The 22,591-nt window shown below is 41.6% G+C and overlaps 1 protein-coding gene across 1 annotated transcript; it reads right to left on the bottom strand.

Annotated features, from left to right (window-relative positions):
- Positions 1-2,396: 2,396 nt before the first annotated feature.
- On the bottom strand, positions 2,397-14,365 carry LOC124262205 (oxalate:formate antiporter-like). The gene is made up of 10 exons (XM_046696665.1): positions 14,194-14,365; positions 13,718-13,844; positions 9,294-9,433; positions 8,632-8,761; positions 7,834-7,922; positions 6,706-6,835; positions 6,182-6,304; positions 4,896-5,105; positions 3,174-3,273; positions 2,397-2,523 (listed from the first exon to the last, which is right to left on the bottom strand). Exons 1-10 carry the CDS (start codon positions 14,265-14,267, stop codon positions 2,417-2,419), a joined length of 1,230 nt encoding a protein of 409 aa, XP_046552621.1. The 5' UTR covers positions 14,268-14,365; the 3' UTR covers positions 2,397-2,416.
- Between the last annotated feature and the right edge of the window lie 8,226 nt (positions 14,366-22,591).

The raw sequence follows: 22,591 nt of genomic DNA, 5'->3' as shown, positions 1-22,591 counted from the left end.
TTTTGTTTGAATCAGTAATAGAGATTATCAGTGATAGGGATTAACAGGCTTCATTAATAAACTTAGCATTTCGTTTGTAAACATTATTTAGGGTGACGCTGACTTCAAGAGTATTAAAAGTTAGTATTTAGATATGTACACATCATTAAGTATTTCAACTCACTGTCATATTACAACTGGTATAAATATATGCTCCATAAACTAAGCAGGCAGTAGCATTCCAGCATGGAGGTACTGAAGAATAACAAGGGGAGTGTCAAGTAAGCTAGGAAGGTTATATATATACCAAGAAGAGCACTGGAAAGTCAGACTTTCTGATCGGTGTGGGAAAAACATCAGGTTGTGTTGATTGTTAGTGTTCAAATTGTGATGTACCCAGTTTGTGCTAGTGCTCATAACGTATGTGACGTCGGCTTAATAAAATATTTGAATGATAAACAATCTTTATTATTTATTTGGAGCTTTGGGGGGTTTTGTCCTACATGGTGGGGGGTTTGTCCCAAGGTTTTTTTGTCCTGGGTGTTTTGTCCTAGGGGGATTTTGTCCACAGGGGTTTTTGTCCGCACACCGGCGGCCTTGAAGCTGAGGAGACGCAATCTGCATTTGCCCCACATTTCAACGCTCATCGGAGCACCATATCGGACGGATCAGATCCGTCTTCAAGTCCCATTTCTTATCATAGGATATTTTCTAAACATCAAATTGTGTTCGTTTACACGATTTTTATGTAGAATTAATTGTTGATTCATAATTAATTTTTATTTTAGGGTTTGTCATCGAAGTGACACTACCAAGTACCAGTGAATAAAACATAATATAGGAAATGTTTCTACAACTATTATTATATGCAATGTCGCGATCACTCGTCTAAATTACTGTTAAATTACTGGTTACAATATTATGGTGTGCTGTATAGCTTTGTCCACAAACACGCTGGCCTAGTTTTACAGGTCATGTCTTTTGCACACAGCAAGGCAACAAAGTGTGAACACTGGCTAAAGCCTGAATACCCCACTCAGAGGCCTGGCGTTATCGAGCGCCAGGCAGGGATCTTATTTGAACGTCTTTGTAAAGTCGGTCGACCATAAAAAATATATCATTGCCATGCATAGCTTGCAGAAAGGGCACTGCTAGAGGAGCCAGAATCTTGTCCCGATAACGCTGTCGGGTAAGATTACTGTTGGCCACGTGCAGTGGAGTACGTCCAGAAGGAGTTATCCCTGCCCAAACCATGGCCGATTCCCCTGCCACAGTTGCATCTGTGATTCGCTCTCCATTGCGACGATAAATCCTCTGCCGACAATCACCGAAGGACAAATTGAATGTGCTTTCATCAGTGATGAGCACACGAGACCATTGACGTTGATTCCAGCGGCCCTGATGTCTACTACATCTCAAACGCTCCTGCCTGTGACGTGGTTTTCGTAGTGGACGAACTGCAGGTGGCCTACAGCGGAGTCCGGCTGCCCTTATAAGTCGACGAACGGTGCTCCTGGATATCCTTACAATGTTAACATTGAAGTTTTCTGTCTGAAGATCTGCTGCGTTAGGAATCTGTTACGGAACGCAGTGTTAATCATGTGCTATCATCTCGCACTGTTGTGACTCTGGGGCGACCTGGTCGACGTGCATATTCCACGGACCCATTGGCTTGAAATCTCTGCCACAGTCCACCAACAGCACTCTGACTCACATTAAAGCAGACATCAACCTGCCGCTGAGTTTAACCAGATTCCAAAAGGAATATAGCCTGATCCCTAACGTCTCATTTTAAGCTGCGATTTCAAACAGGTACATGAACAGCAAACGACACTTAAAAAGCATCAATGCATGTGTATTGTCCTCCACTTTCCATGGATAAAGAGACTAAGTGGCAGGTGTATTTCCATATTGACGATTTGAATATAAATGTGCCATTTGTAACAGAATGTATCGGACGTTAGAAACGTAATAATGACATTTCAACAGCCTGATGTGTTTTTTCCAAACTGTTAAGAAAGTTTGTAAAACATTCAGTTGTATATATTTCAAAGAAAAACGAAGAGTTTTAAGAAACAGTGTTACCAATAGCTTGACTCTTCATTAATGACGCCGAGCAACAGACAGGTAGGAAACATAGATCGCTATGGTTCATCTCTATTGCATTGCCGACACAGAAAAGACGTTGTCCGTCAATGTGTATCAATGTCAGTGATATTACCTTCAATCATTTCACTGGCAGTTATTTCCCAGCCACCTCAACAAAAACAGACACCTTACATAGACAAGTTTGTTTTATTTGGGCATCGTACAGTATGGAATATGACATCTTCCTATGTTCATGCGTTTTAACTCTTTTCAACAACTGTGAGCGTTGTGATATAGCGCTATTGTCGGGTGCTTATATTGCCTTCTGACTGTTGTTCAGTTTCACATTTTACAGACGGGTATCAATGGATTTCTCGACGTGTTTGTTTCCGAACTTTTTATCCTTCCTCTTGGCCAGTCGGTACTGTACAAGCATTCCACAGCACAAACAGAAACCTGCAGAAACGAACAAGAACAATACCCAATTGAAACAAATGTGTGATGCCCCGTGATGGCAACCATGAAATAATAATGAATTTCAATGGATTTAAATGCTGAAATCGCTGCGAGAAATCAAGTTATACCATTATGAACCTGTGGGTAAATATTTCGGCAATATATTGTTTCCTATTCCTACGATTAAGTGACTTGTTGTTGGTATACAGCAAGTGTTTGGAGTAGAAAGTCACGACGTCTCAGTTTCCTATGGGAGGTAAGCCCGACGTGGTGCATGTCTCAGACGTTTACCACGTCGGCGAAATCCATGACCTCGTAAAGGGATGCTGACAAAGTTGGAATAATAATGAAGGTGTGTCTTGGATTCGAACAATAGATTCCAACATGTGTCCACTTAAACTTAAGGCGTCGCACCAACCCACCCGTGAAGATCCGGTTTACAACTGGTCTTCATCAACCCATGCTTGTTGTAAGAGGTGACTAATGGGATCGGGTGGTCAGGCTTGCTGACTTGGTTGATCCATGTCATCGTATCCCAATAGCGTAAATCGATGCGAACAATGCCAGCCACTGGATTATCTGGTCCAGACTCGAATGCAACGATAAAAAAATAGTCCCAACACCTACTATGAGTATATTTATGTACGTACTGAACATGATCCCTCCGGCTCCTATGTACAGTATCCCTTGCCATCCAATAGCGGATTTCAGCTGTGACGTCAGGAGCGCACCTGCCAGCTGAACTACAATCTGGAACAGAGAGGTATAATGTTAGTATATTTTGTGGCCAAATGTCGACTTTTCTGTTCTTTTCTGGGGTAATTTCTTTTTGGATAAAATCCCTTTTTTTAAACTCCCATGATATCATTTGGTGGGCGTCATACTCTGCAGAACCACATTTGGCAAGACGATAGTCGATACAGTTTGTTGTGCCTGCAACTGAAAAATGTTGGAAACCGTTTTCAACAGAACAGTCACTCAAAGTGAAGCTGTCATGTGTATACAAGCTCCAACATGCCTTCTCTCACGGTTGAGCGTGTTCTGAACTGATACCTGAGCTTAACGACTATCGCAAGTGAAAGTGTGGGGTTACGACAATCCAAGCGCAGAACCGTTTGTGGGTCAATGAGACCGTCTCGTGGTCAAGGGACGGAGCCTAAGGTCATTGATTCGATCACACACACACGAATGTGAACACTCTTGAACATTAAACCGAACTCCAGCGAACAAGGGTACACTCGTGTCTCCTGAAGTACTCACGGAAATAGAGATAAACATATTAGCGATTTTGTGTAACTTTGAACACAACTAAAGTTTGATTGTAAACTATTCTATAACTATCGTTTTTCCCAACTTTATTTTTCAGCAGTTTTTGTAAAATCATCCGAAATAGATGAGTTTACAAGAGAGCAAATCGTGTCATTTTACCCCTTGAAATTTCATCGAAGTCAAAACGCATATTCCTGATGCAAGCTATACTATGCAAATGAGATAAAATCTCCATAGGTTCGCGTACATGATATATTTCATGAAAAACGTCATATATCATTCATTCTTTATTTCTTTTATCCTAATTGATATGCAAAATAATTGATTTAGGGATGCATGTGTTATTTTTACGAGCTCATTCACAGCTTTGATTGTCAATTGCACAATTGCTATGGCAACGCACGTGCAAATGCATCTTCCCATCTAAACAGTGGTGCAGGTTGTTGCTACCACCCATTGTTGATTGTGACATAAGTTATAACATGTTTCTAAATTTGTTCAAAATATGCAATTTTTTGTTGTTTTTACCTGTAAAATGGCATTTTGGATGGTGATTAGAGGACCAAAATTAAAAGGCCTAGTTGGGGAAAAATATATTTATTTTAATATTTGTTAAAACTACCTATTTTAATGTAGTTATAAACAAATAAACACCAAAAACCATTCCATTTGCATGGGTACTTTAATAATATATATTGGCTTGTACTGCTCACAATGTATGCTCTATTGAACATTTACAGTTACCACTGAAAATTAGTGTAGCATTCCCGTTCGTGATGTCAAAACATGTATCTGCTGATCTGCACCTTTGAAAATACCGTTTCCGGTTTTCTAATTTGAAATAGACGACACTGTTTTATTTTCGAAATATAAGACCTGTATTCTAAGATTTTGTATATAGAGACTGGATAGTGTTTGAGCTGCTGGTGCAAAACAAGATATTCTAAATTGAAATTATGAGCCGAAATATGTTTTTTTGTGCAACAGTTTGTGATGGCGGACATTTTAACAACGTCTATACTGAGATGTGGATGCACCAGCGTGTGGCTGAGAGTCTCCTTGTAAATGACAGGAAGAATAGGCAGTTGATGTCGTAAACTCACCATGCAGGTGTAGAGTAGGCCGTAGTTGACGCTGTAGTACTTCTGACCATACAGCGAGACTGTCAATGAGATCATTAGGGCGTAGAATCCTGAGATTGTCCCGTAGATCAGACACAGCCAGATCATCAGCATCACTTTCCCGCCATATTCAGACAAGGTGAAGGTCGCTCCTGCTGTTCCAAACACCCCGATGACAATGGTGAGTGATTCCTGTGTGAGAGTTATTCGGGTGATTAACATAAATCATTCATACATATATAACATATTTGTAGGAATGTGAAAGAACGCATGAAGGTTATTCTTTGATAAAGTAGGTCAGTCTTTCATATTGTTAGCAGTTAATGTAACTGTTTGACACTTTCAGAAGCTGGGACCCGTGAAGATCCGGGGTAGAATAGGCCTTCAGCAACCAATGCTTGCTACAAAAGGCGACTATGCTTGTCGTAAGAGGCGACTAACGGGATCGGGTGGTCAGGCTCGCTGACTTGGTGGACACGTGTCATCGGTTCCCAATTGCGCAAATCGATGCTCATGCTGTTGATCCCTGGATTGTCTGGTCCAGAGTCGATTATTTACAGACCGCCGCTGTATAGCTGGAATATTGCTGAGTGCGGCGTAAAACTAAACTCACTCACTCACTCAGAAGCTGGTAAGTGACAGTGATGGCAAATTATTTTACGACATTTCGATATACAGTCAAACACTGTTGTATGGGACTTTGATGTGTCGAAGGGTTGTCTCGAAGTATAAGTTTGATCACAGCATATTCCTTATTTAGTCATCATGTTGCGGTTGTGTCGCACCTCGGATAACTCGAAGTATTAACGTGGGTCCCTACAGCTTCGACGCAATGCTTTGTGATCGTAGCTTCTTGTACCGTTGTCAGACATGAGTGAAGAAAGACAGAACAGAAAAGATGAATGTACCATATAAAAAAAAACTTAAAGGAATTTTGCATCTCTTAACGTTGAAACTAAATAGGTACAAAGAGGCATGTCCGTTGAAGGATATATTTTACATAAACTTGTTGAGAATCAATAATACTTCAACAAGAGATCTTGTAAACATTTAAGTACATCCTTAAGAAATGACGATTTTCGTTCTACAGAAACTAAAAAAAAGAACATGTTCGTTTGCGGACTATCCACCTAAAACTGAATCATTCATTTTTCAATTATTTCAAAAGCGGAATTTGGAGATTCGAATTCCAGAATATGAATACAGCTACGAACTAAAAGTAAACTATTTTAACTTTGACTCCTCCCGCTAAACACCCCTGGACGTACCCTGTAGCCTATCTTGTCCCCCACGGCTCCCCAGAACGGTCGCCCCAGAGCATTAAAGGCCGATCCCACAGAGCCAGCCAGAGCCAGAAAATGGTCATCTTTGATGAAAGTCTGGGAAAATGTCTGAAAATAAACATGACTGCAATGAGGTAAAGTATATTCCTTTCAAATCGATATTGTTGTTAGTTTTTTTATTCTTTAGTTTCTGAAAAAAGTATTATTACACATAAACACACGCACACACACACACAGACACACACACACAGACATTTATCCCAATATACCAGAGAAGAGACGTACCATGGCTGTCCACAGTGAAACCAGAACAAATGTACTTTAAAAAACATAATGCATGCATCCTGATTTAATCAAATGTAAGTTGAATGCTCAAATGCAAAATTCACCTTAATTATGACGCTTGTATTGTCAACACAATGTTCCCGCTGTTGGGATTACAAAGCCCTGTTGGCTGCAATGCTGTACAAATCGTTGTAAAATCCCTTCACTCACTTTCTCACTCTTACCTTGTAGAAGTTCGTCACAAAGAAAATGCCAAGGGCCACACAGCCGTAGATGACCCACAGCAAGTAGAACAGCTTCGACCGAAGAACCTGACGTGGAGTGTAGTTGCCATTGTCGTCATCAGTGTCACCACTGGGGACGGCCATGCAAAGGTTGGTTAGTCAGCATTGCCTCCATATATCAGTGGGCAGTTACATAATACAGTTATTAATATTGTTGTGTTCCGTCATATCTGATGCAGTTCCCTATTTTGACCGTTGCCATGTGTTCCCACTTAGTCTGAATCGAAAAATGACTTTTCAGACAATTTTTACAATATTGGCTTTGTTCATAGAAGCGTCTTATGAAAAAGGAAATGGCTTTTGTTGCATGTATCACAGCAAGGAAGGTTCCCCTATAGTTGTTTGGTTCATTACGGTAAAGAGAAGAGGGTTTCAGAACAGTACACACTGGACTGGAGGCAACATGGGCTGTAGGCATTACATGAAGCAGCCGAAAACATTTAACGACAATAATTTGGAATTGAACCAAAGAAAACTTGTTGTGTTTCCTGGTATATATCGGTTCTCTGTTGAACTACACGATCTGTCGATTATCTGCAATATTCTGCAAGATCTGTGACACTTTTTGCAGTGGCCATGAATCCGTAATTTACCGCCCTCATATCTATTGTATAATATCACGTTTTGCTTCATTTTTCCTTCTGTCACTCTCCTCAGGAGGAGTAATGCAGACATATCTGTTAATACTTTCAAGTAACATTAAATCAAATTGCCTTTGCAAGCTTTTAATATTTTATAATGTATCATATTCACAGAAGAACATCGTCGTGACGTAGATGGCCTCGACCAGTGCCGTCTCACCACTATCAGAAGGCGTTGCCAAAATTGTCATAATCCTCCACCCATTTCAAACAATACTGGTCCGTGGGGTAGCCAAATGGTCACGCTGAAGACCCGGGTTCGATTCCCCACATGGATGCAATGTGTGAAGCCCATTTCTGTTGTACTCCGCCGTGACATTGATGGAATATTGCCAAAAGCGGCGTAAAACTAAACTCACTCACTCAAACTATAAATACATTTACAACTTGATTCAACACTTGACTACCAATCGATAAACAAAGTCACCTGTCTGTGCTGGATACTGTGTCAAGATCTTCTTTCAACTTTTCATTTGGCATCTTCTCTTGGTCAGGGTTCTTCTCTGCATTGTCTTCCTGTATAGCCAAATCGTCACAGTACAAAGTTAACATTAATGTTAAAAAATGTTTAAAAAATCACCAAACATGTTATTTTCGTTGTAAACAATTATTTTCGGTTTAAACAAGAAATGACTCCAGTGTAGTTTTTACTGAAGCAATTTCTTATGAGTAACAGATTCCTATAGTTCTTAAAACAAGAATATCTTCAGAGACTACTTACTTAATCGTTGAAAACAATGTAGGCCACGATAGGAAAAGTGTGAAATACGTCAGCGCAATAATATAACACAAGCGTCGAAAGTAGTCCGCCAGGAGGCGTTCATAACATTTTTGTTGTTTTGTTTTATGGAATATAACCACAGCCAAACGCCATGGAATCACTTTTACTTCATGTGAATTCCACGTCGTCATATGAGCGAAATATTCTCAAGCACGACGTTAAACCCAATGTCACCTCACCTCATGTGAATTCCGTAAATTTCATTATCATATGTCAATTCATGTTAAGTATATCTGTTGTTTGAGAATACATGTCTCAATAAGCCTTAATAGAATCCTTAATTGTTACGACAGACAATCCTGAACACACATATTGGAAAACACCTATTGATGTATTCTTTTATACAAAATAATAGTGTAATACGCGCGTTCTTGGTTCCTTTGTTATTGACTTGTTCAAGGTTACGGAAAGAGGCGATTGGCAGCTAATACAAGATATACTAACCTGTGTGGGCGTGTCTGTGGGCGTGGCTATGAGGAAGAGGACGGCGAGGATCTGTATTGCTGTGTAGACCCCGCCCAGCAGCAGAAAGCTGTATGGTACCCTGTCTAGAAGGGAGCTCTGTGTGAAGTACCTAGACAGTTGGACACAATCGGTATCAATGTGTAATTACGGAAATAGTCAGTTTATCTTTGAGTTAAGGTTATAGAAGTTACGTGTCTCAAACGGTATACTAATCAGCCAGCGGTGTGATCAAGGACACTATACTGCTGCCACTCACCCATCCTCCAGCCAAACACATTAACTCGGTAGTTTCCGGAACACAAGTAGTTTTGTTTAATGTTTTTTGGCTACAAATGTTGACTTAAGAACAAATTCTTCTTGAAAATATATCTTTTTACATGCTTTATGAATCGTTTGATTTAAGATTTTTACTGTATACCACCTTTAATCTCAACTTCACCGTGTATACTTCACGAGTTTGTGTAAAGACGCTCGTTTGCTGTTTTAACAAACAAATCACGGTCTGGTTCCATCGAAAGAGAAACAAATAAGCGAGTGTTGAGACCAATGATGAACACATATCAGACCCCCGAGGAAGGAAATAAACTCTTCGTTGCACGTGTAACACCAACGCGGTTTGGTGAACAGTTAGAAACCCTTACAAATCATCTTGTATTGTTTCATCAGGGGAGACGTTGTCAGGGTTGATGAAGGCCGTGACGACCTGGTTGAACACGAAGGTTCCAAACCCGATTCCACTGATAATGATGCCTGTCACCAGACCTGATCTGTTGGGAAACCACTGAAACAGAGGATGTTTGTATAGTGTGGATGGATACTTCCAGTTATCCCGGGCTGAATGGTTTGTAGTCATCCCGCACTAACTGGCTACCATATTTCGGTCAGCGGCATGCTGTAAATCGACCTGGTCATCATGATGGCAGACAATCCACCAAGTCGCCGCGATATTATCATATCCATTATTCGGTTGCCTTTGACAAGCAATGCTCAAAGTGCTTGTCCCGGCTAAGCTCGATGATTAAAAACAGGAATTACAAGTATCAGCAAAGATAGAAGTTGTTTACATCTGACACAATCAACGATTTGATTTTCCCTCTTTCAAGAACAAGCAATAGCATTTGGTGCTTCAGGGTACACCCATCAGAATAATTATCCGGAACTCTTATATACATTAGCCTTATACGATAAAATGCCTTTGACATCTTTTGTTAAACTGACGTAAATTCCCTTTCACTCAGCCCAAAAACTCTTTGGAAAATGTTCTTACACGATGTGGTTTCACCCCACTGACATTCCTGTCAAAAGTGAATCTCTCTCTCCTTTACTCTTTTGCCCCTGCCACGTCGGTATTTTGAAACTGACCTTGAGGGCACAGCTCCAGGGTACGCCATACTCTTCCCAGCGCCATTGTGGACGCCATAGGTCAAGGTCGTCAAAAGGAGGGAATGCTGCATGGCACACAATCAACCAAGTCACCATGATGGCACACAATCAACCAAGTCACCATGATGGCACGCAATCAACCAAGTCACCATGATGGCACACAATCAACCAAGTTACCATGATGGCACGCAACCAACCAAGTCATCATGATGACACGCAACCAACCAAGTCATCATGATGACATGCAATCAACCAAGTCACCATGATGGCACGCAACCAAAGTCATGGTGGCACGCAATCAACCAAGTCACCATGGTGGCACGCAACCAGCCAAGTCATCATGATGGCACGCAATCAACTAAGTCACCATGATGGCACGCAACCAACCAAGTCATCATGATGGCACGAAACCAACCAAGTCATCATGATGGCACGCAATCAACCAAGTCACCATGATGGCACGCAACCAAGTCACCATGGTGGCACGCAATCAACCAAGTCACCATGATGGCACGCAATCAACCAAGTCACCATGATGACACGCAACCAACCAAGTCATCATGATGGCACGCAATCAACTAAGTCACCATGATGGCACGCAATCAACCAAGTCACCATGATGGCACGCAACCAACCAAGTCATCATGATGGCACGCAATCAACCAAGTCACCATGATGGCACGCAACCAAGTCACCATGATGGCACGCAATCAACCAAGTCACCATGATGGCACGCAACCAACCAAGTCACCATGATGGCACGCAACCAACCAAGTCACCATGATGGCACGCAACCAACCAAGTCATCATGATGGCACGCAACCAAGTCATCATGACCGACTTAGTCACACATCTGTTACAATCAATGATCTAATTTTCCCTCTTCCAAGAACAAGCAATAGCATTTGGTGATCCAGGGTACGCACATCAGAATATACTATGCAAGGTAACTGTGCATAACATTAAATTGCATAAAATAAAGGTTATTTGAAAAGTTATAAATATATCCCTAAATATACACGTAGCAAAGCTCTTTGCATGAAATTTCATGTCACGTATTTCGCGCCGCACGTGCACAACAACCGGCCCCGACGGCCTGCAATACATCCAGTTTCGCTCCAACGTCACCGACAGGCACGTCTTGCCTGGTGCAGACAGCATCTACGGTACAGGAGACAAGATTGGTTTGGTGTTTACTGACAAGTCGAGATTTCATCTTGACAACTCAGATGGCAAGGCAAGGCAGGGGTGTATAGACGGAGAGGTGACCGGTATGCTGACGCGTGCGCGATTCAACGTCGACAGTTTGGTGGTGAAAACGTTATGGAATGGAGGGGGGGTGGGGTGTGGCATCACATCTCATGGCCGGACACAACTTGTCATTGTCAATGGCAATCTGGCTGGTCTGTGATACACGGATGAGATCAGTGGGCCTCATGTGCAACCGTTCATTCAAAGACTGAGACATAGATTCACGCTTCAGCAAGGGAATGCCCGTCCAAGTATCGCTCGTATTGTGACAGATTCCCTGAGACAGCAGAACATTCCGGTACTGCCCAGGCCAGCTGTTTCTCCGTATATGTCCGCTATCGAGCACGCTTGAGTTGAAATGGAGCGACGTTTACGTCAAGTCCAGAATCTGAATCGGGACAAGCGTTGGTTCAGACATGGAACAACATTCCCCAAGCTTTCTACAATCGCTTAGTGTCATCTATTCGTCGTTGTTGTTAAGCCTGCATCAACGCTAATGGTGGACACACACGATACTGAATTTGTGAACTGTCTTTTGACACCACATCTCTTCAAGGGCCTCGTCACGATGCCTAGCGTCAAATCACACAGATTTCGATATTATCTTGTCAACAGTTCAATAGTGATTAAGGATGGAAAACGCCACAAATCATGTTAACATGTTTTTGCATTAAATATGGCATAACATTAAATAATGCACAGTTACTTTATTCCAGTAGTATACAGTACCCGGAACTCTTATATATACTAAGCAGCAAAAGAAACGTCAGTTTGGAATTTTCTTTCGCAGAAACGGATAACTGTGAACTCATTTAATGTTTTGATTGTATATTGTTGACAACATCTCCAACTTTACCTGAGCAAAGACATTCCTTGCCAAACTCAGAATGGAACCCAGGAAATGGTCTCAAAAACGCAACCTAATCTCGGAGATGGTACGGTGTTCTCCATGTTTTTCATGCACCTCATGCTACACGTGCTGTTCACAAGGATCATCCCTATAAAATGCACCCCCAAACCTGGTTGAAACATTTACATTACAACATCAGCAGTGTGCCGCGACTCACGACAGCTGAGAGAAACGTGGCGCTAGGAAGACTTGAAGCTTGTCACACTGCAAAGCCTTGCCAATCACTTCCAGGTCAACTTTCGGACCATCTACTGGCTGCAGCAACGTTTCCAGGCCACCAAAACCACAAATGATCACCTCGTACTGGCAGACCAAGGGTGACCACAAGACGACAAGACCGCCATGTTGTGCGACAGCATGTACAGAATCCCTTTATGCAGGCATCCGAAACAGCACGCCAGACAGTGGGAACACACGGAAGACCAATTAGTACTGATACAGTACGCCGACGTCTTAACAGCGGGAACCAAGTACGCCGAACCTCCATTGCCGTAGACCTTACCGTGGACCTATCCTTACCCTCGTCATCGGCGTGAACGTCTACAGTTTGCCCTACAACACCAAAACTGGCGATACAGGCAATGGACAACTGTTCTGTTCACAGATGAGAGTCAGTACTGCGTATCAGGCGTTACTCAGACCAATGTGTTATGAAAAGAGACTCATGGGTAGGTGCAAGCATCATGGTATGGGGTGGAATAGGTTTGAGCCAGAGAGTGGGTCCTGTGGTGTTCCAGAACTTTGGTCCAGGGAGAGGAGGCGGCATCACAGCGGTGCGCTACATCAAACAAGCTCTCAGACCCCCAGTCATACCACATTTCGCACGTCACCGGAACAACATTTTCCAGCATGATAGCGCCCGGTCCACACTGCCAGAGCTACACGGGACTTCCTACAGCAGAACGGTGTCACCATTATGCAGTGGCCAGCCCTTGGTCCTGATTTAAACCCAATTGAACATCTTTGGGATGAAATTCAGAGGAGACTGAATAATGTCATACCAAGGTCGAACACAGCCGATTTATTGCGACAGGTCTTTCTCAGAGACTGGTTCCAGGTGCCATTGGCCTTCATCAATCGATTGGTGCACTCCATGCATAGACGCTGTGCTGCAGTTATCGCCGCTCGTGGTGGTCAAACTAGATACTGAAGTCAAGAGTCTGAATGGGCTGCAAACGTTCACGTAATGTCTTGGAATTGTGCTGAGTTATTCATTGATGTGTCAAGAAATGTTTTTGATCCGCTTATTTTGTCCATTTCTGTAATGATTTGATTACAGTGCCTATCTTATTTTGAATTCGTACTGACGTTCGTTTTGCTGCTGAGTATACATTAGCCTAATACGATACAATGCTTTTAAAAGTTTTTGAAACTGACGTAAAATCCCTTTCACTCAGCCCAATAACCCATTTGAAAGTTTCCTAACACGATGTTGTTTCACGTCCACGACATTGCTGACAAGAGAGAGTCCCTCCCTCCCTTACTCTTTCGTCCCTCCCACGTCAATAGTTTGCAACTGACCTTGAGGGCACATTTCACAGCTCCAGGGTACGCCATACTCTTCCCAGCGCCATTGAGGACGCCATAGGTCAAGGCCGTCAAGAGGAGGGAATGCTGCATGGTGAAGTAGGTGAGGAGCATACCGGAACTGGAAGAGAGTACATTACGTATTGCTGTAGCACAGATACCTTGTTACGGTTTGTTACGGTTTGTTACCGCTTGTCTGTTTCACATGGAGGGAAAGGTCCGACTCGCGGCATGTTGCGGAATGTTTCGGTTTGTTACGGCTTGTCTTTTTGACTTGGAGAGAAAACAAACATAAGAAAAAGGGCCAACAGGATTCGAATCCACAATCATGGATTCCGGTAGTCTAAACAACGTAGCTCTGCACAGCCTATTCAGACGCTTGACCGACTGAGCCAGTCTAGTCCTCTGCAAAGTGGAAACTGTGTTTACAAAACTAAGAGTTAAGATCTACACTGATTATGGAAGAATACCTGAAGATCAGTCCACCAATCAGCGTACAAATCCTTGGAGACAGTTTCTGTTCTATCCAGCCTAATATGGGCATACAAAATGCCAAGGACAAATAGTTCGCTGTAGAGATCCAAACAGTTTCTGAGTACGTAGCATCATTTGACCCACTTCTGGCGCGAAGGTATGACGTCAGATAGGGTGTCATGTTGCCTGGAAACAAGGGAAGTGATCGTGTATGTACTGACGGAAAGAAAATAAGTGAACGTGTCATAAAAAAAAGAACGTTCTCCCATTTATTTGACACTTTATACTCAAGATGTCGACATTTCACTCATATGTATATGGTTAACTTGTTGATGTGAAAACATGATATTTAACACTCCTTCCATCACTGTAGGATTATAAATAATCCGCTCCATTGATGAGATTTCTGCATTATGGGGTAGATTCCGGTGTGCTCTGCTATAGTAGTGTATGTTCTGGAAAGTGTTCTGCTCTATCGGTAAAGGCTCTGGTATATAAACTTCTCTACAAGTGAAGGTTCTGGTGTATGTTCTGCTCTGTCAGGGAAGGTTCTGGTATATGGACTTCTCTATGAGTGAATGTTCTGGTATATGGACTCTCTACAAGTGAAGGTTCTGGTATATGGATTCTACAAGTGAAGGTTCTGGTATATGTACTTCTCTACAAGTGAAGGTTCTGGTATATGGACTTCTCTATAAGTTTGGGTACTTATATAGGGACTTCTCTACAAGTAAAGGTTCTGGTATATGGACTTCTCTACAAGTGAAGGTTCTGGTTTATGGACTTCTCTATAAGTTTGGGTACTGGTATATGGACTTCTCTACAAGTAAAGGTTCTGGTATATGGACTTCTCTACAAGTGAAGGTTCTAGTATATGGACTCTCTACAAGTGAAGGTTCTGGTATATGGACTTCTCTACAAGTGAAGGTTCTGGTATATGGACTTCTCTACAAGTGAAGCTTCTTGTATATGGACTTCTGTATAAGTGAAGGTTCTGGTATATGTACTTCTCTACAAGTGAAGCTTCTGGTATATCGACTTCTCTATAAGTGAAGGTTATGGTATATGTACTTCTCTACAAGTGAAGCTTCTGGTATATCGACTTCTGTATAAGTGAAGGTTATGGGTTTGTTTCCTGTCCCTGTGTCCTCCTATATCGATGCTTGTTTTGTAAAACCATTTTGTGTTCTTCATTGAGACGTGTTCCTGCTGCTATCAAACCATAGTTAACTGGACTGATAACTGTTAACTGAATAACGGGATAATACACATTAATGAACACTGACACATGCAATATACACGACTGTTTTGTTCTGGAATAGCATTACCGGCTATTATGGTTTCAGTATAAACCATAATACAATATGTGGAGCAACGGTGAGAGGAATACTTGCCCCCGCACAATTAACTTACCAAAGATGTATCCGGTGCTGAGGGTGCTATGAATTAGGAATCCGCCAATTACAGTCAGCATACCGCGGACAGGCAATGTGCGCAGGCGCGACAGGAAGTTCGTCACCATCTCGGACATATTTTCCAGGTCTCAGTGTCTAATATGTAAGAACATCAAAACAAATGGAGTATATTCCATTCCAAACTCTCAACTCAGTTACATAAAATCACTCATGATACCAGTAGATATTGGAAAACAATATGCAGTCGGTAGCTGCCGAAACAAGAACTCCACCATGAACATAATATTGGTTATTAATGGTCAAAGGTTCAAGTCAGGTATCGAATTCTTTTCAATGGCATTAAGGAATTGATTCCTATCTGCCTCTCGGGTTAGGGGCCTATTGGAACAGGCGACCAGTTTTAGAGTACATAGCCAGACGAAATCGTCTGCATGTCTAAGGCATCATTGGCAGACGTGTTCGTCAACTTAAAAACTCAAAACACCACTTTCATGGAACTCTGATCTACACTCACGTATTGGTGGAGCAACATACGTATTAAGTTGAGTTGTCATTGTCACCTCACCAGAAGAATTCAAGGAAAGTACGGCATGTCTGGTCAACAGGGGTGGTCATGCCCGATATCGACGGCTCATTGCCAATATTCAGTTTTAACCCCCAACCTCTTTAACGATAGCTGTATCGATCACACGTTCTCTGGGTAGTATGTATTTTAAACCCTTTCTAACTGGAGAGTTCTACATTCGGTATATGTGACACCGTATCTGGGGAATTCTATATTCGGTATATGTGTCACCGTGACTGGGGAGTTCTACATTCGGTATATGTGACACCGTAACTGTGGAATTCTATATTCGGTATATGTGAGACCGTAACTGGGGAGTTCTATATTCGGTATATGTGACACCGTAACTGGGGAGTTCTACATTCGGTATATGTGTCACAGTGACTGGAGAGTTCTACATTCGGTATATGTGACACCGTAACTGTGGAATTCTATATTCGGTATATGTGACACTGTAACTGGGGAATTCTATATTCGGTATATGTGACACCGTAACTGGGGAATTCTATATTCGGTATACGTGTCACCGTGACTGGAGAGTTCTATATTCGGTATATGTAACACCGTAACTGGGGAATTCTACATTCGGTATATGTGTCACTATGACTGGAGAGTTCTATATTCGGTATATGTGTCACCGTAACTGGGGAGTTCTATATTCGGTATATGTGACACTGTAACTGGGGGACCACCTCCGTGGTGTAGTGGTTAGAACGTCCGCCTGGAGAGCGGAAGGTCGCGGGTTCGATCCCCGGCCGAGTCATACCAAAAGACGTTAAAATATGGTACTTGTTGGTCCCTGCCTGGCGCTCGGCATTACTGGGTACAACAAGGACTGGTCGGCTCGGAATCAGTATAATGTGTCTGAGTGGGGTATTCATGCTTCACTGCGGCATGGTATCTCAGTGGGCTAGCACTATAAAACCAGCTTCAGTCTGGGCTAGTACAAGCAGCCCACATACACACGCATGCACGTCGTCATATGAGCGAAATATTCTCAAGTACGACGTTAAACCCCATTTCACCTCACCTCACCTGTAACTGGGGAGTTCTATATTCGGTATATGTGACACTGTAACTGGGGAGATCTGTATTCGGTATATGTGTCACCGTAACTGGGAAATTCTACATTCGGTATATGTGTCACTGTGACTGGAGAGTTCTATATTCGGTATATGTGACACTGTAACTGGGGAGATCTATATTCGGTATATGTGACACTGTAACTGGGGAGTTCTATATTCGGTATATGTGACACGTAACTGGGGAGTTCTATATTCGGTATATGTGTCACCGTAACTGTGGAGTTCTACATTCGGTATATGTGTCACTGTAACTGGGGAGTTCTATATTCGGTATATGTGTCACTGTAACTGGGGAGTTCTATATTCGGTATATGTGTCACTGTAACTGGCGAGTTCTATATTCGGTCTCCAGTCTCAAACAGATTTATCTCCTAATTGACGAATTACAACTTGCTCCAAAACACTGTACAGTCGCTTGTTTTGTTAAGATTATCCAGACAATCTGGCCGTGGTAACCCTAAAAAACATTCATCAAAACGAGTTTTACGTTCGAGTAAACCGGCAATTTTGATTCAACACGCTAAAATACCACTTCATCTGTGTATCAACTCAGGACTCTCGGCACTTAAACTCCATTTTCTGGAATGCATGCCAAACTATAGGTCCATAAATCCCCAGGTTAAACGTTACACTAATTAGAGGCAACGTGGAAACTTATCATATAGTGGTTGTGTTATTGACGACATTCCATTCTGATAAACCTGATGAAGGAGGAAGAATTAGCTCTGAAACGTCGTGTTAAAGAATATAATGAAGAGGTTATCCATAAACCAAGTTTTCAAACCTACGTTGTCAAGTGTGCTTATAGTTTTGTAACACTTCAGAAACAATGGAAACCAGAATTATTTTTCTCTCTGTGATTTTCAAGTTCAGTTCAGACCTGTGAAACATTCTGGTGTAATCCAAGCACTATGGTCATGAAGTAATACGTTGAAATTTGGAAACAGTAACTGAATAAGGACAATAGTTTAGAGAATCCTTTAGTTGATCCAACCATCCATCCATTTATACAGGCACACACACGTACACACAAACACACGCCCACGCACATGTATGCACGCAGATCTACCTAAATACCTACAGGTAAACGTAGTACAAACATACGCCAGTACGCCTATACATACAGTTACATGTACATACATCACAGTACGCCTATACATACAGTTACACGTACATACATCACAGTACGCCTATACATACAGTTACACGTACATACATCACAGTACGCCTATACATACAGTTACACGTACATACATCACAGTACGCCTATACATACAGATACATGTACATACATCACAGTACGCCTATACATACAGTTACATGTACATACATCACAGTACGCCTATACATACAGATACACGTACATACATCACAGTACGCCTATACATACAGTTACACGTACATACATCACAGTACGCCTATACATACAGTTACACGTACATACATCACAGTACGCCTATACATACAGTTACATGTACATACATCACAGTAGGCCTATACATACAGTTACATGTACATACATCACAGTACGCCTATACATACAGTAACATGTACATACATCACAGTACGCCTATACATACAGTTACACGTACATACATCACAGTACGCCTATACATACAGTTACATGTACATACATCACAGTACGCCTATACATACAGTTACATGTATACATACATCACGGTACGCCTATACATACAGTTACACGTACATACATCACAGTACGCCTATACATACAGTTACATGTACATACATCACAGTACGCCTATACATACAGTTACATGTACATACATCACAGTACGCCTATACATACAGTTACATGTACATACATCACAGTACGCCTATACATACAGTAACACGTACATACATCATCACAGTACGCCTATACATACAGTTACGTGTACATACATCACAGTACGCCTATACATACAGTTACACGTACACACATCACAGTACGCCTATACATACAGTAACACGTACATACATCAAAGTACGCCTATACATACAGTAACATGTACATACATCAAAGAACGCCTATACATACAGTTACACGTACATACATCACAGTACGCCTATACATACAGTTACATCGCATACATACATCACAGTACGCCTATACATACAGTTACATGTACATACATCACAGTACGCCTATACATACAGTTACATGTACATACATCACAGTACGCCTATACATACAGTTACATGTACATACATCACAGTACGCCTTACATACAGTAACATGTACATACATCACAGTACGCCTATACATACAGTTACATGTACATACATCACAGTACGCCTATACATACAGTTACACGTACATACATCACAGTACGCCTATACATACAGTAACAAATACATAGATCACAGTACGCCTATACATACAGTTACATCGTACATACATCACAGTACGCCTATACATACACAGTTACGCGTACATACATCACAGTACGCCTATACATACAGTTACATGTACACATACATCACAGTACGCCTATACATACAGTTACACGTACATACATCACAGTACGCCTATACATACAGTTACACGTACATACATCACAGTACGCCTATACATACAGTTACATGTACATACATCACAGTACGCCTATACATACAGTTACATGTACATACATCACAGTACGCCTATACATACAGTTACACGTACATACATCACAGTACGCCTATACATACAGTTACACGTACATACATCACAGTACGCCTATACATACAGTAACGTGTACATACATCACAGTACGCCTATACATACAGTAACACGTACATACATCGTACAGTACATCACATACAGTTACGTACATACATCACAGTACGCCTATACATACAGTTACACGTACATACATCACAGTACGCCTATACATACAGTTACACGTACATACATCACAGTACGCCTATACATACAGTTACACGTACATACATCACAGTACGCCTATACATACAGTTACACGTACATACATCACAGTACGCCTATACATACAGTTACACGTACATACATCACAGTACGCCTATACATACAGTTACACGTACATACATCACAGTACGCCTATACATTAAGTTACACGCACATACATCACAGTACGCCTATACATACAATTACATGTTACGTACATACATCACAGTACGCCTATACATACAGTTACACGTACAAACATCACAGTACGCCTATACATACAGTTACACGTACATACATCACAGTACGCCTATACATACAGTAACACGTACATACATCACAGTACGCCTATACATACAGTTACACGTACATATTACATCAGCAGTGCTTATCACAGTACGCCTATACATACAGTAACACGTACATACATCACAGTACGCCTATACATACAGTTACACGCACATACATCACAGTTACGTCTATACGCCTATACATACAGTAACACGTACATACATCACAGTACGCCTATACATTCAGTTACACGTACATACATCACAGTACGCCTATACATTCAGTTACACGTACATACATCACAGTACGCCTATACATACAGTAACACGTACATACATCACAGTACGCCTATACATACAGTAACACGTACATACATCACAGTACGCCTATACATACAGTAACACGTACATACATCACAGTACGCCTATACATACAGTTACACGTACATACATCACAGTACGCCTATAGATACAGTTACACGTATATACATCACAGTAGGCCTATACATACAGTTACACGTACATACATCACAGTACGCCTATACATACAGTAACACGTACATACATCACAGTACGCCTATACATACAGTTACACGTACATACATCACACGTGAAACACCACAGATATCGTACCCAGATAACCTAGCTGCTGTTGACAATATATAAATATCTCTTTTAGGGTGAAATACTGTAGTTATCAGTTATTGTACTCAAGTGATGAAGATTTATGTTAAAACTATTTAAATCTGCCTCAATGACATTGCAAAACGACAAGGCAACAAGTAAGTAACTTACATACAAGAGGCCGCTTCCATCTGTTGACACTGATACAAACTGACCTGGCTTCGACCTTTGCAATTTATAGACTACCTGTATTTATTGACTACTTGAAACGGACAACCCATGAGCAGAATGCAAACACTGTCCTATACCATTAGAATTAAAAAGGTAAGCTGACAGTAACTTCCCCAATTCGAACGCTATCAAATAACACTTAGAATTCAAACAACTGGGGTGGCATCCATTGTTGTAAAGAGGTGTCAACGCGTGGTATATATGCGTCGACTGGGGAATTAGCTCATAATTAAGATGAAGTGTGCGTTGATGAAGATGAAGGCATAGTTGAATTCAAACGTCTTTAGTACATGACAAACAAATACACAAGACATGAGCGAGGTGAGCGGAGCACCTGCTCAACCCCAGGGCGTTTCCTATACGAGCGGCATTATCCTGCTCGTGGTCGTCCCAACCGACAGTCCAAATACCGAACTCGTACTCCTTCTTGTCTAGATGTGAGCATACTAAGTATATATATACAGTTTTTGACAACAATGGACAGGCGACGACTCATCAATGGACAGACAGAAAAACTATAGCACTTCCTTGACCAGTTGATGTGATGGCAGACACGGCCAAGGGGGATTACCAATGAAGGTTATAAATGTCTTATACAATAATTCATGGGCTGACAAGTCAATTTACAATGCGGTAGTGATAAGGATGTACAGTAGTGATTAAAAATACAGCTTAGCGTCATGTATATATTACAATAAAGTCTCATATGTCTTGAGTACATAATTTTGGACTTTTTAAATATTTGAACGATGGCTGTCCTGAATTAGTCACTATAACAGAGGTAAACATGGTCAGCAAGCAGCATCCATGGTTGTGTTGTTTGTCATAAAATAGACGATCATTCTTTCTAGCCATAATGTTTCGTAGAATACTTCAGGTTTAGGGACACTTCATTCACGGTAACACGTCTCATGATTTAATACATAATTGTTTTCACCAGCAGTTTAAATGGCAACTGTCTGATTGCAATGAAACGACGCTAAAACAAACGTCCAATCAAATTACAAGCATGTGCGAAAGAAAGTCTGTGGGAAGTTCCTGATAAGAGAGATTGTCAAATTGCCCAAAAAACAGAATGAGACCGGTATATACGTTATATGGGACCATCGTGACGAGCGGACGCTTTAACCACTTGGCTACCCCACAATAGCCTCCCTATATCTGTATGATTACGGCCTAATCCGTCGAGGGGCGGTGGGGTAGCGTAGTGGTTAAAGCGTTGGCTCGTCACGCCGAAGACCCGGGTTCGATTCCCCACATGGGCACAATATGTAAA

The sequence above is a fragment of the Haliotis rubra genome, unplaced genomic scaffold, assembly GCF_003918875.1.
Source record: "Haliotis rubra isolate DU_JTF1 unplaced genomic scaffold, ASM391887v1 Scf827, whole genome shotgun sequence".
NCBI classification, from domain to species: domain Eukaryota; kingdom Metazoa; phylum Mollusca; class Gastropoda; order Lepetellida; family Haliotidae; genus Haliotis; species Haliotis rubra.
This window is presented reverse-complemented; position numbering and strand designations above follow the sequence as displayed.